The sequence below is a fragment of the Mercenaria mercenaria genome, chromosome 8, assembly GCF_021730395.1.
Source record: "Mercenaria mercenaria strain notata chromosome 8, MADL_Memer_1, whole genome shotgun sequence".
In the NCBI taxonomy this organism is placed as follows: domain Eukaryota; kingdom Metazoa; phylum Mollusca; class Bivalvia; order Venerida; family Veneridae; genus Mercenaria; species Mercenaria mercenaria.
In genome coordinates, this window is record NC_069368.1 from 28,973,205 (window position 1) to 28,990,880 (window position 17,676).

General features: G+C 35.2%; 2 protein-coding genes across 2 annotated transcripts in view; both read left to right on the top strand.

Moving 5' to 3' along the window:
* The window catches only part of LOC123566670 (uncharacterized), a 52,568-nt gene extending 39,859 nt beyond the window's left edge, over positions 1-12,709 (top strand). Inside the window, exons 4-5 of the mRNA XM_053549094.1 lie at positions 8,782-9,108; positions 12,582-12,709. Of these exons, the coding sequence (XP_053405069.1) occupies positions 8,782-9,108; positions 12,582-12,709 (455 nt within the window). The remainder of the gene's footprint in view (positions 1-8,781; positions 9,109-12,581) is intronic.
* Positions 12,482-17,210, top strand: LOC128558866 (uncharacterized). Its single transcript, XM_053549095.1, has 3 exons — positions 12,482-12,700; positions 13,840-15,139; positions 16,744-17,210. The coding sequence occupies exons 2-3, from the start codon at positions 14,062-14,064 to the stop codon at positions 17,208-17,210; spliced, it is 1,545 nt and encodes a 514-aa protein (XP_053405070.1). The 5' UTR covers positions 12,482-12,700; positions 13,840-14,061.
* Positions 17,211-17,676: the final 466 nt, after the last annotated feature.

Sequence of the window (17,676 nt, forward strand, 5' to 3'; positions counted from 1 at the left end):
TCCGTTTCATTTCTCATAATCATTTGTTCATACGTACGAACAAATGAGAAAACTGAAGAAGTATTTGAAAAAAATGCTTTTTGGAATTTTGTTCGTACGTACAAACAAATCCAGGCACTGTATGCAAGAGAGTACTTTTCAGAACAAATCTGTGAACTGTATGCATTTGAAAAATATCCAAATATGAACAAATGTGAGAACTGAGAAAGAATCTGTATGCATTTGGAATATTGTTCGTACGTACGAACAAATGCCACTTAATACAATTTCAAAAATACAACAATCACTAAAAGTTTCAACAAATATTTTAATCTATTTATTTATAAATATACCAAAAAATACTTATGAACATAACAAATATAACACAAAGTCTAACATAAATGAAACAATAGCTGTCATTGACAAGAGCTGTTGGTGACAAATGTGCCCCACCTCTCCCCAAGTATGCTACAATTGTATGCACACAAAAACAAATCGCTCACCTGAGTACCATTGCTCAAAATGATATGATCAAGTTTTGACATACAGTACATAGGCTTACACATAAAATATCATCAGGATAAACATTTTCTTGTAACAGTCCCTTTTGACCTAGTCAGGGCCAATTTCCATACCGAGTTTGAGCGTCCTAGGTTCAAATGCTGCATTTTTTTACTAACATGACTATTCCTTACCCTGAAAGACTTAGATAACATTTAAAACTAATTTTTAAATGCTGCTGATATATATTTGTTTACATAAAATAAAGGGAAGAAATTTGTCATAAATTCAGTCAAAAGTTATCTACCCTGATTGTTAGAGTCCATCTAATACCACAAATGACATTTCAAATCAGTATCTTCATTGGTTACTGAGATACACCCATTTTAATTTGAAACAAAGGGAGGTAATTTGACATAAATCAGTCCACAGCAGTCTACCCTAATTGCCTCAGTTCAACTAAAAGACAATATGAAATTTCAAATGAGTTATATAAATATTTACCGAAATAAATCCATTTTTATTAAAATTAGGGGAGGTACTCATGCATTGGTATATGCATGCAGAAGGTACAAATTACAAGCCTATACAACAATATATAAGTTAAGTATTTATATTGATAAATGTTCAATCAAGAGTTACCTAATATGACTATTTCTTACCATGGAAGACATAAATAACTTTTCAATCCAATCTCATTAGAAGCTGCTAAGGTGTATTCATTTAGATAAAAAATAAAGGGAGGTAATTTGTCATAAATTCAGCCAATATGTATCTTCGCCGATTGTCCAAGTCCAGCTAATTTCAGATCAGTATCTTCTTTAGTTACGGAGATATACCTATTTTAATTTGAAATAAAGGGGGTAATTTGACATAAAATCAGTCCATAGTTATCTACCCTGATTGTCTCAGTCCAACTTATGACAATAATGAAATTTCAAATAAGTCCTGTAGTACTTACTGATATAAATCCATTTTAATTACAATCAGGGGAGTTAATCAGACATAAAATAACTCTGGAACCTACTATTGGATCTAACAGATTCATCAAGAAATCCAAGATCTATTGTTGTTGAAGATATTTTGGAAGTTTGTATCAAATCAAACCATAAATGAAGTCTCAATATGGCTGCAAAAGCCAAAAATGGAACCAAGATCTTATAGTGATACAAGTTGTGTGCAAGTTTGGTAAAAATCAAATCATAAATAAAGCTGCTATTGTGCAGTCAACGTCAACATAGCTCATTTTGGCCCTTTCAGGGGCCATAACTCTGGAACCCATAATGGGATCCGGCCAGTTCAAGAAAGGAACCAAGATCTTATGGTGATACAAGTTGTATGCAAGTTTGGTTTAAATAAAATTATAAATGAAACCTCCATCGTGCAGACAAGAAATTGTTGACGCACGCACGGATGCACAGATGACGGACGAAGGGTGATCACAAAAGTTCATCTTGTCACTATGTGACAGGTGAGCTAAAAACAAAAACACCGCCAAGCAGGGCAATATACGCCCGAATGGTTATATCAGAGGAGGATCTGAGCAAAATTTAAAGAACTTTTAAGTCCACAATCCAATTCTCACTGGGAATACGGTAAAAATTGGTTGCGCGACTTCCGGTGCTGGTGTTGCGCATCAATATATACAAAATCGAGGTAGGTGGGTTTTTGTTTTTGTAAATAATGACACATTTACGAGTGCTTTCGAAAAAAAGCAAAATGCTATTCGACACAAAAATGAATAAAGATCATATGTGTGAAATACCAACTTATTAATTTAAGAATCACGAAAACTCTGTTGGCTCGAGCTGTGCGTATATATTCAATACATTATGATGTATACGAGCAACTCCATTCCCGGTGCGCAACCCTATTCCCGATGATTTTTTTGTCAGTTATGTCCCCGTAAGTAGGATTTGAAGCAAATGATTTTGGTATTCGTTACTTTATAACAGTTGAATTATCACAAAAGCATCAGATGTCCTCAGATTAGGCATATGAGGACAGAAACTCCCATTTTTGTTGATTTCATACTTTTTCCACGCTTCGTGTCGCCTGAGTTTTTGTGATAATAGAGCCGAATCATAAATTACAAACCAGATATTTTACATACATATGATGTAGTATCATATTTGTGTCGAATAGCATTTTGCTTTTTTCGAGAAAATTTATTCTTGTCTCGTACTTAGAAAAATCATAACTTCACATACCTCAATTTCGTCTTTTTTTACGCTCAACACCAGCAGCGGACGTTGCGCAACCCATTTAAAGCGTAATCCCGGCGGAAATTGGATTGCGCGTTTACCATCCGTGTACGAGGGCTGTTCAAAAATAACGTAGACTTTTTCTGTCAAATGTTGCATATTGTGTAAATAATGATGTGACATATATCGTTGTAATTCGGAATCTTTCTGTGATTTTGTCATATATTTTTGTAACATTTTTGCCGATAGAGGAAGCTCGTCGAACGTTTTTATTACCATAGCTACCTATAACCGACGCAGTCGCTTTTTGATCTGTGGTGATTTGAATTCGATCGCTAATGTTCGAACTAATAATACTCTTTTTGCTCAAATATATTCAGAACTGCAGCAACACGTCAGGGCGACATGTACCTAGAGTAGGGTGTCATTCCGATTTGGGAGGCGGAAAAAAGCAACGTTTAAACAAAGCGAGTGTTACTGTGTCCAATGCATGTAATGTCGTCATCGACTCGCACGGATACTAAGACAACTGCTCAGTTATGAAGAAGTTTTGCGAACAGCAACTGAAATTCATAAAATAATGAAATAAATGCCACAACGATGTGCAGTCTTTATCTTCAAATGGTACAAATGATTCTCAAATGGTCCAGAATTGCTTAAAGACAGCGAAATACTACGAATGGTTGTAAATGCCAATGTGTGACGCCGTAGATAAAGACCAAGTTCTCACGTTGAATCCCCTGTCCGAGATGCTCGTCATAAAAGTTCATAAAATTTTAGTATTCTTACCAAACAAATTCTTATTTCTTAGTACTCATCAAAATTTATAAAATAAATTTAAAAATATGAATTAATGCAAACTTAATGAAAGCATCATCAGGAAAGCACGACGTCGTTAACGTCGTTTAAATATAATCGCCGTGCGCCGGGTCCGTGTAAGTTTTCGAGGAGGTTCAACTTCTAAATTGATGGCCATAATCACGTCAAATTTGCCTTGAAGTAAGAAGAAAGATCGCAAGTTATGATGGTATCATTTTTGTTTGGCTTCATTCAAGTATATAAAAGCCAAAGAAAAAGTCTACGTTATTTTTGAAGAGCCCTCGTACCATCCATGTTTTATCACTGGAAAGTGGTCTCGTTTTTTCCCTACGATCAATCATAATTTATTTATTTTTTCGGGTTTTATGGCGCACCAACACAGTATAGGTTATATGGCGCCAAACAGGACTACAAATTTTGGTTCCACATCTTATTTACATTGAAATAAAAGCATGAGGTGTGGAATCAAAATTTGCATACCTGCTGGAATCATAGAGTTACTGCAAAACCGAGTGTTTAACCCTATTAGTAATAAAAAGTAACAAAATGTGCTATTTATAGTAGCATAAAAGGGAAGTAATTCAATTAAAACAAGAGCTCAGCCAAGCGGAGCAATATACGCCCGAAAGTTTACATCAGAGGATTGGAGCAAAATTTAAAGAAGTTGGAGTTTTTCCGTGAGAAATAAAACGAAGCAAATTTAACTATTTGTTTACACTTCAACCATGTGAAATTAATGGCATGTACTATCACGAGACTCCCGTGCATTTTGAACCTCGTGGTGAATAAACTGAATTTACTTTAAAGTATGGTGTCTCAGTTGAGCCAGTTATTTGTTAATTTCAGAGAACATACATTAAATAAGTGTTTATGAGATTATGCATATGTACGAATATTTAGTAGTCTACTTTATATTAACGACGATAGAAAACAAGTGTGCACTCGGCAAATGAGCCTGGCTCCCTGGCTGCATGGTTATTTTTTATATAAATACAGGAAACATTTTATTAAAAAATTTTAAGCCTCTAAAATAGCACAATTTTATCTGATGGAGCCAGGGGCAATAAAAAATGTCAATGTAGAAACAACCCTCTGGAGTTACTTCCCTCTTAATGAAGAAAACTGATATATGTAAATAAGAACAAACATAGGGACGGAAGCCAGTCTATCGGCAAATAGCAAATCTATTATTTTCAGCTGTATACTGAACACTGATCCTAATGTTTGTAATTTTCAGATAAAGAACTCGTTATCCTTGGTTTCGTAGACAGGCTTAGTACTGGACCGATGCTTCCGCCGTCAACACCGCAGTAATCACTAATGTAAAGTCAGTGTCCATTTCTATGCCGGAATTTCAATACACATTTATCATTAGTTTAAATCTATGAAAATGTGAAAAAATATCATTGTTTTGCGAAGAACAGGATCTATAGAGTATTGCAAAATCATACAGCAACTGTAATTAAATGCGGTAAAGTAAATATAAACCGAATTAATATCTGAATATTTCATGTCAATTGTTTATACGTACTTCTTTATTGGTTGTATCATAATATTTTAAGTATTAGATAAAAGCCTTAAACGATCCAATATGTTAAATACTTGACGGTTGTCAGCGCTAACGCGCTACGGACAGTCCAGTATTTTACATATTGGATCGTTTTCGTCTTATATCCTATACCTAAAGTTGGAATGTAATGGTTCAGTGATTGTAAACTGTTATATTTTGCAATTTCTGTGTGGTAGGTGGTGGGAGACACACGTTTGATGTAAAAAACAATCTCTACTTTCCATGTGTTTCAGTAATGGGTGACATTCACGAAAGAACGGGGCTGGTTGTTTGGCGGCTATACCCGTTTATTAGTGTCGTGTAAGCTATTAAATGTTTTATCACGATTGGTAAAAGTTACGTGCACCCACTTCGAACAAAGTACAATTTTTGTAGAGATGTTTTTAATAAAAATATCATATTGAAATTTTAAACTAGGTTGTTTTAATTCATGTGTTAAACGGAGTGCAGTCGATTAAGAGGCTAAATGGATGAGTTAATTGGATACATCAGGGTCATAATTTATACAGCTATATCTTCAACGGGAAAATGACTTTAAGGTCTTTTTGTTTTATTTTCGTTTGAAAGCCAATCTAACTATCTTCATTAACGATTATGTCTAACGCCTGGCAGGTACGTAGTCTGGTGGTACATTATTATTTATAACCGCATGTGGTTATGCGTTTTCTTTGGAAATAACAAACAGAAATTGGGATAATAAAATAATAGAATTTCAATGCGACTGTGGAAATGGAGCAAGAGATACATTAGTAACATGTAGACCTCACGCAATATTTCATAATGGGAGCGTATGGGAAAATCATTACTTTCATAACATTTTCGCGTATAGAACTTTTTCTACAATGTAGATTTTGATGAAACTTCTCACAGTTGTAAATATACATATGGCCTATAATTTGGTGAAATAAAATGTATATGTCTGTGTGCTTCTTTTTGAGATATTTGACCATGATTAAAGTGAACCGGAAATTTCACGCTAATTTTAAGACATTACTTTGATTATTTTAACTCTTGATATGTTTTAATATCATAGTTTGACTTTAGAAATATAGCAACATTGCCATTGTAATAAATTTACTCACAGATTTCAATTAATTCAAAAAATGATTTTCAATTCCGTACGCCGAATCCAGGCGTTATTCTACGTTTTCCGGATAAATGAAGTTACGCCATCACTTCCGGTTTATCAAACGTGCAGAATTTACCTTAGCTCAATATAGAAAAAATTGTTGATCTTCAACATGAATTTAGATTCTTTCAAATCCCTTCTATCTACTAAATATTCGTTACCTTCCTTTTATAAAACTCTAATAGATACATTGATTGAACTTCAAAGGGTAAAACGATAAAAAAATATCAAATTATATAGTCTTTCCGTGAAATAAGGAAGCAAGTAATTAAAAACAAATCATTACATTAAAGATATGGGAAAATGCTTAATATTTAAAGACTGGATGGATTCTGAAATTCTCTTTATCGGTGATCTGTTGTCTGAATCTGGGGAACTCGATATCAACCGATTATTTCGAAATTTGAAATGTAAAGATAGTTGGATAGTTGAATCTAACATAATTAAAACAAACAATATCCAAAAGATAGAAAACAATATTAAATTCAGAGGCCTCCGTGGACGAGTTCTTAAGATTGTTAACTTCAAATTACTTGCCCCTCATCAATGTGGGTTCGAGCCTCATTCGGACCGTTAAATTCTTCATGTTAGGAAACCATCCAACTGGCTTAGGAAGGTCCACAGTTCTACCCAGGTGCCCGTTTGTGATGAAATAATGCACTTAGGGACGACTTTGGTCTTCCTTCCCCATCAAAGCTGGAAAGTCGCCATATAACCTATAATTTAGTCGGTGCGACGTAAAACCAAACAAAATAATTAAATAAACAATCTCACGGGTCAGGCAACACACATGTAAAAACAGAATTAATTGATTTTTGAAGGAAATAAGTTGTTGAAAGGTATTAGAAATAAAGTTATATATAATACTTTTCTGAAAAGAATTTTCGAGGTAGTTTTTGGGAACAGCGGTTTAGACATGCTTAAGTGGGATTCTTTTTATTATGTCCTGAACAAAAGTACCATTGACCCTAAAATCAAGCAATTTAAGTATAACCTTATCAATTGCATTATCGTACAAACTTCAACCTTTTTACTTGGAAAGTTAGTGATAACCCTTTATGTTACCACTTTAATAATGTAGAAGACTATGAGCAATTCTTCCTTAACTGATTTTTGTCTAAAGATATCTGATGCCTTAAAAAATAATATCTCGAAATCTTTTAAAATTCTAGAACATTTAGTTATCGGATACAAAAAGGAAGAAGAAGAACATCAAAGTATGAACATAATACTTAGTATATAACCTATTGTATATATAAACTTAATTTATGACTGATCGAAGAAGGAAATGTCTAAATATGACTAGAACATTATATTTTGATTTACTTGTTGTAAGCATGTACCTCGAGAATAGTAAGAATATCAACATCAAAGAACCTACATCTAAAAAATGTATTAGTACTTTGACCAATTTATGTTGAGAACAACATACATGTAATACATGTGTGAAAGAATGACAAACATTATTATGCACTTTATATTTCTGAAAACATTTTTCTATGTTATACATGTCTTTACAATTGTTATGCACTTAGTTTATCAATAAACGGATTGTCCTTTGACAATTCCAAAGAGAAACAAACTTTAGTATTCATAATCATAACTGGTGTAACAGTAGAAAAGTACATTTGATGCGGATGCGTCGGTGTAAAGCAATGTATGTATTAACAGTATTCAGAAATGTATTACATCAGATAAGTTAGTTGTGGGTTTTGCAAATATAACGACCGGATGATGAGTGGCGGGCCGGGGTTGCTTGCACGCCACGTCTGGGTTTTCTAGGGCATACAAGTTGTATTGTGATCAGGGGACATACCCATCCCCAGTGTTTATTAATTTCATTTTCTAAATTGTTTCTGGTGGAGCTGGGAGCTGTAAAAGTACCTTTATTATTACTCACGCATAATATTGTAGATGAAGTCGCGATTTACAGCTAGAATTAGTTTTACCAACAATGGTATTGTTGAAGCCGTACCACACTTCAATGTGTATTGGTCTTATTTCATATTTGGGATGTCCCTCAGACTTGCGTAATTTTGCGAACAGGTAGCTACGCTGTCTGGTGGCTTGTTGGTCGTGTAATAGTAGTGTTAAATCAGAACTTTCAGTGTTTCTGACTGGTGGAGGTTTCGTGTTTCCGAACGTTATTGCATAGGTTTTGTACATTAGTACTGTATTTTCATGATAGAATGTATTATATTTTATAACCTAAGTGAATAGCGTCTAATTAAGCAACGGCAAAATTTGTTTTCGCTACAAAAGTTTTAACTTGTGTTGATTTACAGTACCTTATTCCACATTAATTTCATTACACTGTAGCCTTATTTATTAAGTAATGTCTCAAATAATTAATTCGTATAGGCCCTTGTTGGGCTGGCTCTATAAATGTCAATTTAAGTGTCAATTATTGTTAGCATCAAATCTCATGTCATTAATTTAGGGATGGAGGATGGTGAGTGAAGTTTATATGGATCTGAAAAAAGTGACGTTTGCGGAAAGAACACAGATATGGTTATCCTTGTCAATTTTGTTTTTTATTTTTTTTAACTTTTTCGTACTCGGCGTGCGTCTTTCAACAGCGCCCGCTAACTTTGACCAATATGCAGCGGTGGTGCCACCCCAACCGGCACCAGGACCAGTACCTCAACCGGCACCAGTACCCCAGCATGCACCTGTTCCCCAGCAGGCTCAGATGACGCCCAAACGAGCGCTAGCACCCCAACCAGATCCAGCAGAAGTGGTACCAGCACCAGTTGTTCCAGTTGGTATTGAACATCTACAATGTGTGCTTGATCAGGGTACAGGTTTTCGGTTACTAAGTTTTGATGCAATGTCTAATGACCAACTACAAATGGTACCGACTGCTCGGGCCGGGATGGGGCTGCATGTGTCTACACCAATCAAAAGTAAAATTATAGAGGGTCAATATGTCAGACTCGCTAGCTTACTGCAGCATCCAGCGCGGTCTTCTTTTTATTAACCAGTCTATATTTGGCCGCCCACTCAGATCAAATAATGGGAAAAAATTCTTGAATATTTTAATAGCATTCGCACGGCAGCAAAAGGCATCTTGGCTCTGGGTGGAAGAGCTAGGACGTGCAATTTAGGCTACGTATGGCTGCAAACCCAGTCTTTTGGTTACATAGATCAGGAGTTATGGCTTTCTGTTGATTGTGCAGTCCTAAACGACTAGTAACGCTATCAATCAGAAAAAAAAATGTTTTGACTGCAATCATAGGTCTTGTTGTAAACATTTCTGTACTTTAAGACATGTATGCTTATATTGAAGGGCTAACCATCCTGCAAAGTTGTTTAGAAGACCAGACAGCGGCAATATATTCCCGGGCCATGTGCGAGCCACTGCATTCCCTCAGGGCGCACCACGGAAATTCAATAAAGTCCGTCCATTCCATCCTTGAGCAGGTTTCAGACCCCCGCAGTAGATTCTAAATCTTTACAATTTGGGGTTTCTACCGTTAACGTTAAAAGGTAGTACAATACATAGAATTATACGATGATACAATGATGCCAATGTTTTAAAGAATGAGTTTGTATAGTTTTAAATATAGGTTACACTGGCCCTAGGATTGCCATGGTATGCAATAATTTAGAATCGGCATATGCTCACCCCGTAGCTCTTCAAGAGAAAATGGATGGGGAAGTAGCTTTAGGACGTATAGCAGGCCAGTCGTGGACCCACCACTGCCAAATCTTAGGACTTACTTAGTCGGTCTGGTCCCAAAATCGAATGGGGAATGGAGATTGATAACTCACCTCCCTTTCCCCAGAGGCACTAGTGCAAACGATGGGATTGTTTAGTCTCTATGTTGTGTTCACTATAAATCTCTTGATTAAGTAACTAATATGATATTGAAGTTAGGGAAATTAGCGTTAATCGCGAAGCTCGATTTGAATCCTGCTATTTGCTGTAAGTGATTCCCCGCTGTTTACTTTGAAAGTAGCGGAATGTTTATATGTCGATAAATATTTGCCTATGGGTATAAGTCAGAGTGCTAACGTTTTTGAAAAGTTTTCAACATTTTTTGCATTTGCCATTGTGTGCTACAATTCAAATGGATACCTTTGATCATATGTTAGGTAATTTTATTTTTGCTGGCAGTAAAGTGACTAATGACTGTCATACCTTAATACCACCATTTACAGAGTTATGCACTACCCTAGATGTCCCTATTGCAGAGGATTAATAAATCAGTAGGTCGAACACATTTATGGTATTTTTGTGTTGGAAATTGACACTAATGAAATAGTGAAATGCTAGTGTTAATTCCAATACATAAGGTTGAAGAATTGGCTGGCTTGCCCGAGGGGATAATGAATAAAACGAAAATCAGTTTGAAAGTGCTATAAAGTCTGGTTGGTAAGCTGAATATTTTTGGTCAGGCTATTAGATCTAGCAGGCCGTTTACTAGGCGGTTTTATGATTATGTCTGGCCAAAGCAAACAAGTTAAGCTGTTAAGGGTTACAAGAGAAATTAAGGAGAACATAGAGGTCTTCTTGACATTTTTGAAAGAGTTTAACGGAGTTTAATATATATCCCGGAAAAAAATCGGTACACAAGTGAACAATTACAGTTGTTTTCGGATAGTGCTGGTTCGGCTGATATGGGGACGGCATGTTATTTTGAGGGCAGATGGTCATTTTTTTCATGGCCTGAGTCTTGGAAGTATGAGGACGTCCTTGGTGATTAAACTTTTCTGGAAATGGTTTCCATGGTTTTAGCCATGTTTTAATGGGATAGAGAGTTGATGAACAAAATTATTACATTTAGAATAGATAACGAAGCTCTTGTGTTATTCCTAAATAAACAGCCTGCTAATTCAAAAAGAGTCATGCAGTAAATCCGATCATTTGTCATGCTTGCAAAGAAATATTATATCTTGTTTAAAGCTGTACACATTTCATAACAAAATAATGCAATTGCTGATGCTATTTCCCGCCAACAGTGGTCACGTTTTTTGCAGATAGTTCTAGGAACTGAGAAACACCAAAAATGGTTCCCCGGTTATACCTATTACTGGTCTCCGAGATGAAGCTTACAGATTGTTAAGGGGAGCGGCGTCAGTTAACACAACCAATGCAAATAGGGTAGGGTTGTCACGATTCACTTATTTCAGGTCTAATTCTCTTATGCCGGTTATTTGGCCACCTTCACTGGACCAAGTAATGCTGTTTTTGTCATACTTGTCCATTCAGAAACTAAGTTTTAATACTGTCCGATCGTATATTTGCGCTCTCAGTTATCAATGCAAAATGTTGGATAAGATTGACAGCTCCAAGCATTTTTTAGTAAACAAAGTGGGGGGTTTAAGGCGAGATAATAAAGAAAAGTTGGCTAGACTACCGATTACATTGGGGGTGGTAACGGACTCAGCATTTTATCGCGACCAGTATGAGACTAATCTTTTTTCAGCTATATTTTCAGAAACATATTAGTCAGTTTCTAAGTTTCAAAGCCTTCTTGAAAAAAAGCAATCATTTTCTGATATCTAAATTTATTTATTATTGGATTTATTTTACAATTTATATATCTAAGTAATTTTGCACCATCAATCGAAGTTTGTACTATTGATGCATTGTATTAACTGATTATGCAAAAACACAGATAAGCAATAAGAGATATTGTAGAATACTAATCAATCAATTAATTACGTGCGAATCCAGCGGCAAGGTCTGGGAGACTCTCCGTAAGAGGCAGACTCATTGGTTTTTAAATCTCACCAAAAATGTTTCACGGAGCCGGTAGATGAATCTCTAATCCCGATCATTACAGTACTTGGACGTCCCGACATCTCATTAAATGAAATTGTGTCCCGGCTTATAATGAACAAACAAAATCAATTTAATATATAAATCCACACACCAAAAACGTAATAAACGCTGAAATTGCAAATAATTCATGAAAACATACAAACTGTCCAATCCTCGATTCTAGAATGAAAAATGGATAAACAAATTGGGTATCAATGGTGTTAATAGTTTAGATATTATAGAAAATAGATAATACATTTTTGTCATACATATCCAGCCAAGAGCCTAAAGTTCAATACATTTTTTTGTTTTGTTTAAGGTTATAAAACAGTGTGTTTTGCTAGCCTCTTTATCATATTAAAACTATTAAATATTATTACAAAAAGGGTTATATTGTTTAATCATGTTTTGATACTTTCTGTTACTCCTTGGAAAGTTATCGCTCTTAGAAAATGACAGTTGTGGTATAATAATAAGTTAACGCAGCTGTACATTTATATATGCAGACATAACGACACAGCAGTTAAATCCTAGTTTCTATTATTTGTTGGGAAGTTATCACTTCGGATATAATAATAAGTTAACGCAGCTGTATATTTATATATGCAGACAAAGCGACACAGACTTCAAGAGATGATACAGAGCAATCGATAGTCTCTGAATACGACAGCGATGGTAGAACAGGTGTCAACAGACCGGAATTAAAAGATAAAGACAAATCAGAAGAGGTTAGCTAATATCAAATATTTACATCTTAGAAATTTTATCTATATGTTTAGCTCACCTGAAACAAATGTTCAGGCCCACCCACTCCGCTTAATAGGGATATACGGATCGCGGGGTCGTGATGAAGCGTATGTACTCTGTGACGATATGACAGAAGACCTCGTATGCATATAGAGAAGTTGGCAGTAACATGTGGAGAACATGTTAGTACTGGTACAGAATCTAGAAACACTGGTAAGGGAAAAAACGCCATTGCATTTGTACAGAACAGAATCTTGAACGAGTTTGAAATTGGGTCATTTGCAGTATAAACTAGGTAATCAGGTCAAACCATAGAAAAACCATGTGAAAACTTTAAACTCTATGTTTTAACGTTGTCTCATAATCGAGGATCAGTTTAAAACTAGGTTAGCTTAGATCTTAAACTAGGTTAATAGAAAACAGTGTTAACCTTCTGATGGTTATTTGATCTAGCTGAAGTCTGGTCAGAATGAATCAAAATCTAAATTTTAGAACCAATGTTGATTCGAATGTGCAGAATTATATTAATATACTCCTGTGGCCGAATTTATTTGAACTACAAGACACCTGAACAGAATATGTGTCTTTACGAACTCAAGTGTGAAATAAGGACATAATAGGTCAAAATCGAGGTCATAACGTCTGATCCGTCTCGTGAGAGTTCCAGATGCCAACATTTTCTATACGGTAGGTATCAAAACTTTTTAGTTCAGATTTGAAACTGGGTCATATTGGGCCAAACACAAGGTCACCAGATCATGTCATGAAAAAGTGTTAATACTCTCAAAAGTCATCATTTTCTTCTTCATTTACATGAAATAAATCTATAAGACGATCCATTTAAAGCAAAATATGCAACACTTATACATAATAGGTAATATATTGGTAAATTTTATTACCAATATATGTGCTTAATGTCTCGGATAGATTCCTGGCAACATTAAATTTTATGCTTCACGTATGACGGCTACCAGACATTATTCTAGGGTTTCCGAATAACGGCAGATAACACCGTCACTTCATGTAATCAAACGTACAGAATTACCTTAACGAAAGACAACTTATAACCCACTGAAGAAAACCGGTTCGTTTCTTTTACAGTTGCTTTTGCACATTTCAGTTGAAACAGCACGAACGAGCCCTATACACAAAGCTACATGAAATCGAAGACTCAAGAAATATTCCCTTTCCTGCAAATGACCAAGACGTGGAAACGTGGTATATCAATTGCACCTCTACATTGCATGGTGCTCCTGAACATATTTTCTATTATGGTATTTTCGATACAATTATAAGAAGAACGCGGGAATTACCAAAACTTAAATATCTTACACTGACGGACATGATCATTGGGAGACATAAATTTTCGATGTCAATTACAGAAAAAGATATAGCTTGTCTGAAAGAATTAAATTCAGATAGTGAATTTCGAAAAATGGGTTCAATGATTTTAGCAAAACATGCAGAACATGTTTGTTTTGATAAAGACGATTTTCGAATTGAGGAAGGAAAATCAAGGTCATTCGCATCGTACATTGTTTTAGATATGATTTGTCGTAAGTGCGTGATGGAAAACGTCGATATTGAAGAAGCTTATCCTGCTTTGGAAGAGAGCAAGGGCGAGCTATTGATCATTTGTGTTTCAAAACAAAGAACTTGCCTATCAGAGTACAAACGATTCAGTACAAGAGAAATATCATTTGATGGTACATCGACAGAATCGCTGGAGGCAGAAAACGTTCTTGATAAAGATGATGAAAATGTAAAAGATTTGATTAGACGGTATGGCATTGAGGTCAATGAAACATTGTCTCATCATGTATTAAGACTTATGGAAAGACATAGTAACTTAGAAGCAGCTAGAGTGAGTTTTGTTCGTTCCACAAAAACAGGCTATGACTATTCCGAGCCATGTATCGTGTTATATTGTTTGGGCAAAACGTTAGTACCATATGGTGAAGATTTATTTCCTGTTTCCCTACAGCACCCGAAAACATACAGGACTTTTAAAACAGATGTTCGCGAAGGATATTTTACAACTTGCCTGAATGAGGCTACATTAAGACATCAGGAGCTAGCTATGGGCTGTAGCATTGGAGAAAAGGGAGTGAACGCCTGTGGTACACTCGGGCCACTGGTTGAATTCGTCAAAAACGGCGATATGGGGTTCCTGACAGTAAGACATCTATTCGAACCCATTACTAAACCTGACAATCATATCCAAGGTACGGAAGTTGTTCAGCCCTCAGATGGTGATGTTATATCACCCAGTTCTAGCAGTGATGACAGAATATGCGGGATAGTTGTCACTAGTAACGTTGGAGGCGAAACAGATGCCGCGCTTATACGGATCTACCCTGATAGAATTCCACAGAGGGGAAAATTTATCAGTGTCGATGAAGATGATCTGAACTTTGCTGGTATGTGGCTTATAGGTCCATTTCTATATTGGAAAGAGCTGACGTCAGTCTCATCGTCCGCGTAGCTTCCATATTTAATTTTGATTGTACACGCTTTTTTATTTTATTTTGTTAACTGATGCCCCTAAAATTATCAAGCCTGACATAAAAAAGAGTTGTTGGTATGTGACAGAAAAGTTGAGGGTTAAGTGTCCTAGAGGTCAAGAAGGATTTACGAAGATGCCTTTATATTAGCTTTCTTTGTAAACTTGTTTCCAGATTGTTAGAAACACATTTATGATGTTATATGTGATCGTTTATGTACATGAGCACTGTAAAGCAAAGATCAAAGTCAATGTGGTCAGATATAGAAGTATTAGGTAAGGTTTATGGTAAGCTCACCAATTTAAAACAACTATCATTTTCAAAATTAATGTAAGGCTTGGTTATGGTAAACGACAGACACCATTTGATTAAGAGTCAGGCATGCCAGAAATCAATGCCACTGGAGGCATATTTTGTTATGATGTTTATTCAAGCTTATATAACGCTCCCACTTTCCTTATGTTGCCTTATATTTATTTCGATATCCCTATATACACTACTTTTTCCATCAACAGAAGTTATCTTTTCACCATTGATAAATTTCATTCTGTTTTCATGCCGCTTTCTTTTTCAATTGCTTGTGTTTCTTCATAATGCCGCTTAGTACACCCCTACCCTCGCATTACATACTACTGCCTGACACACTCTCACACAAAGTCTGCACAAGTTTTCAATGGCATTTTCCCTTCTATGTTTGATTTTTTTTCGAGCTGCCGTCAGTGCTATCCTTCCCGTAGCATTGTTTTATTTTTCATGCTGTTTCCTCTATCAATTTCTTGTGTTCCATATTGTTTGTTTAGTGGCCTGAAATCTGAATTCTAAAAGCACACATATCCACAAATATGTTAATGTTAATAAATATGTTTACGTTATTTCTCGCTAATTTCTACTCGCCATCTGACTTTTGTATTTTGATTTTCTTTTAATTTTGAAGAGTATCGTTGCCGATTGCTTGCTGTACAACGAAATTACAAACAGGTTTTCTCATTCATGTTTTGGAAATAGAAAATTATCAACGTTGAGAATTTCATGTATATTTCAAAAATATCTTAAATCCTGGTCGCTATAATGTAGTTCGTAGAACACTTAAGCTTTAGCGTTGTTCAGAGGTTCGTTTTCAGATTCGCAGGAGTTGGTAATAACCAAAATGTTGAACAATGAATCATATAAATATCAGACGATAAACCATGAGTAGGCCTTGTCTATTTTTATTTTAACATACTGTACTTATAGAAGCATTTGTCTAACTACTTCAATACAAATGTAAATGATTTTAAGCATAACTTTCGTACTAATTTATTGCAATGAATTAGTATGTTAGAACAGAAATATTCTTAATTATCAATTATAATAATTGTTCAGATTCTTCAATATTTTACGATACGTCTAAAGTTAAAGCACCATCAAACGTTTAAATTTTCAATGTATATAATTTATTTTGTTTGTGGCTGTGTATAATTTAAATCTTACATGTTATGTCAACAATATCTCCTCAGTATGTACTTCTTCTGCTGTTAAAGGTTTCCGAAGTAATCATCAACTCACTTTTGATGATGGTGCAACTACTGATGCAAGAACACTAACTACAGAGGATATGGCTACAAGAAGAATCATCAAAATTGGAAGTGCTACTGGTCTAACGAAAGGTACGCTATCAACTACGGATGGAGCTGTTAGGGAGAGAGCGAAAGAAATGATGTATGATTACAATGGTCGGAGATATCCAATTATTATAAACAATCTGTTGTGTGTTGACTCTTACTACACAAAAATATTTTGTCAAAAGGGAGATTCAGGTTCAGCAGTATTTTTAGTTGAAGATGATGCGAACAATTCCTTGAAATGTATAGGCATGGTAATTGGAAATATCGAAAACGACTGTGCAGGCGTGATCACACCTATACAAAATATTCTTTCTGTCTTGCAAAACAAGTGTGGAGAGAAGTTACGACTTAAAGAGTTTAAATTTGAGAAAATGCAGGGATAGGTCGTCCTATATATATATATATATATATATATATATATATATATATATATATATATATATATATATATATATATATATATATATATATATATATCAGACGTTCAAATCAAATATATAACTGATTGAAGTTTGAGCCAATTTTCCAAATTATAACGGTGACCGTATTATGACTAATATCAAAAAGTTAGGAGAGAGCAGGAGCCTAACCATACACACAAACCTCGCTCATAATTATTCTGCATAACAAACTACCTGTCAAACGATTACTTTTTCGGGTCTCTTTTTTGCATTAGATCTCTCTTATTGTGACATTTGCACGTAGAGCCAACACTCGACATTTGCAGTTTCTCATTTGAACGACATCATAAAACTAACTAGAGGCTATAGGCCACCAATAGCCCTCCTCCCCAAACCATAGGTAATTTTCTACATAACCATTTTTGAAAGACACTTTGTCTGTAGTGAA

What these genes read in the sequence shown, in the direction of transcription:
- LOC128558866 (XM_053549095.1), top strand. Translation starts at nt 14,062, where the DNA reads ATGATCATTGGGAGACATAAATTTTCGATGTCAATTACAGAAAAAGAT. An exon ending in AGATGATCTGAACTTTGCTG is followed by an intron (nt 15,140 to 16,743) that starts GTATGTGGCTTA and finishes CTGCTGTTAAAG; the next exon opens with GTTTCCGAAGTAATCATCAA.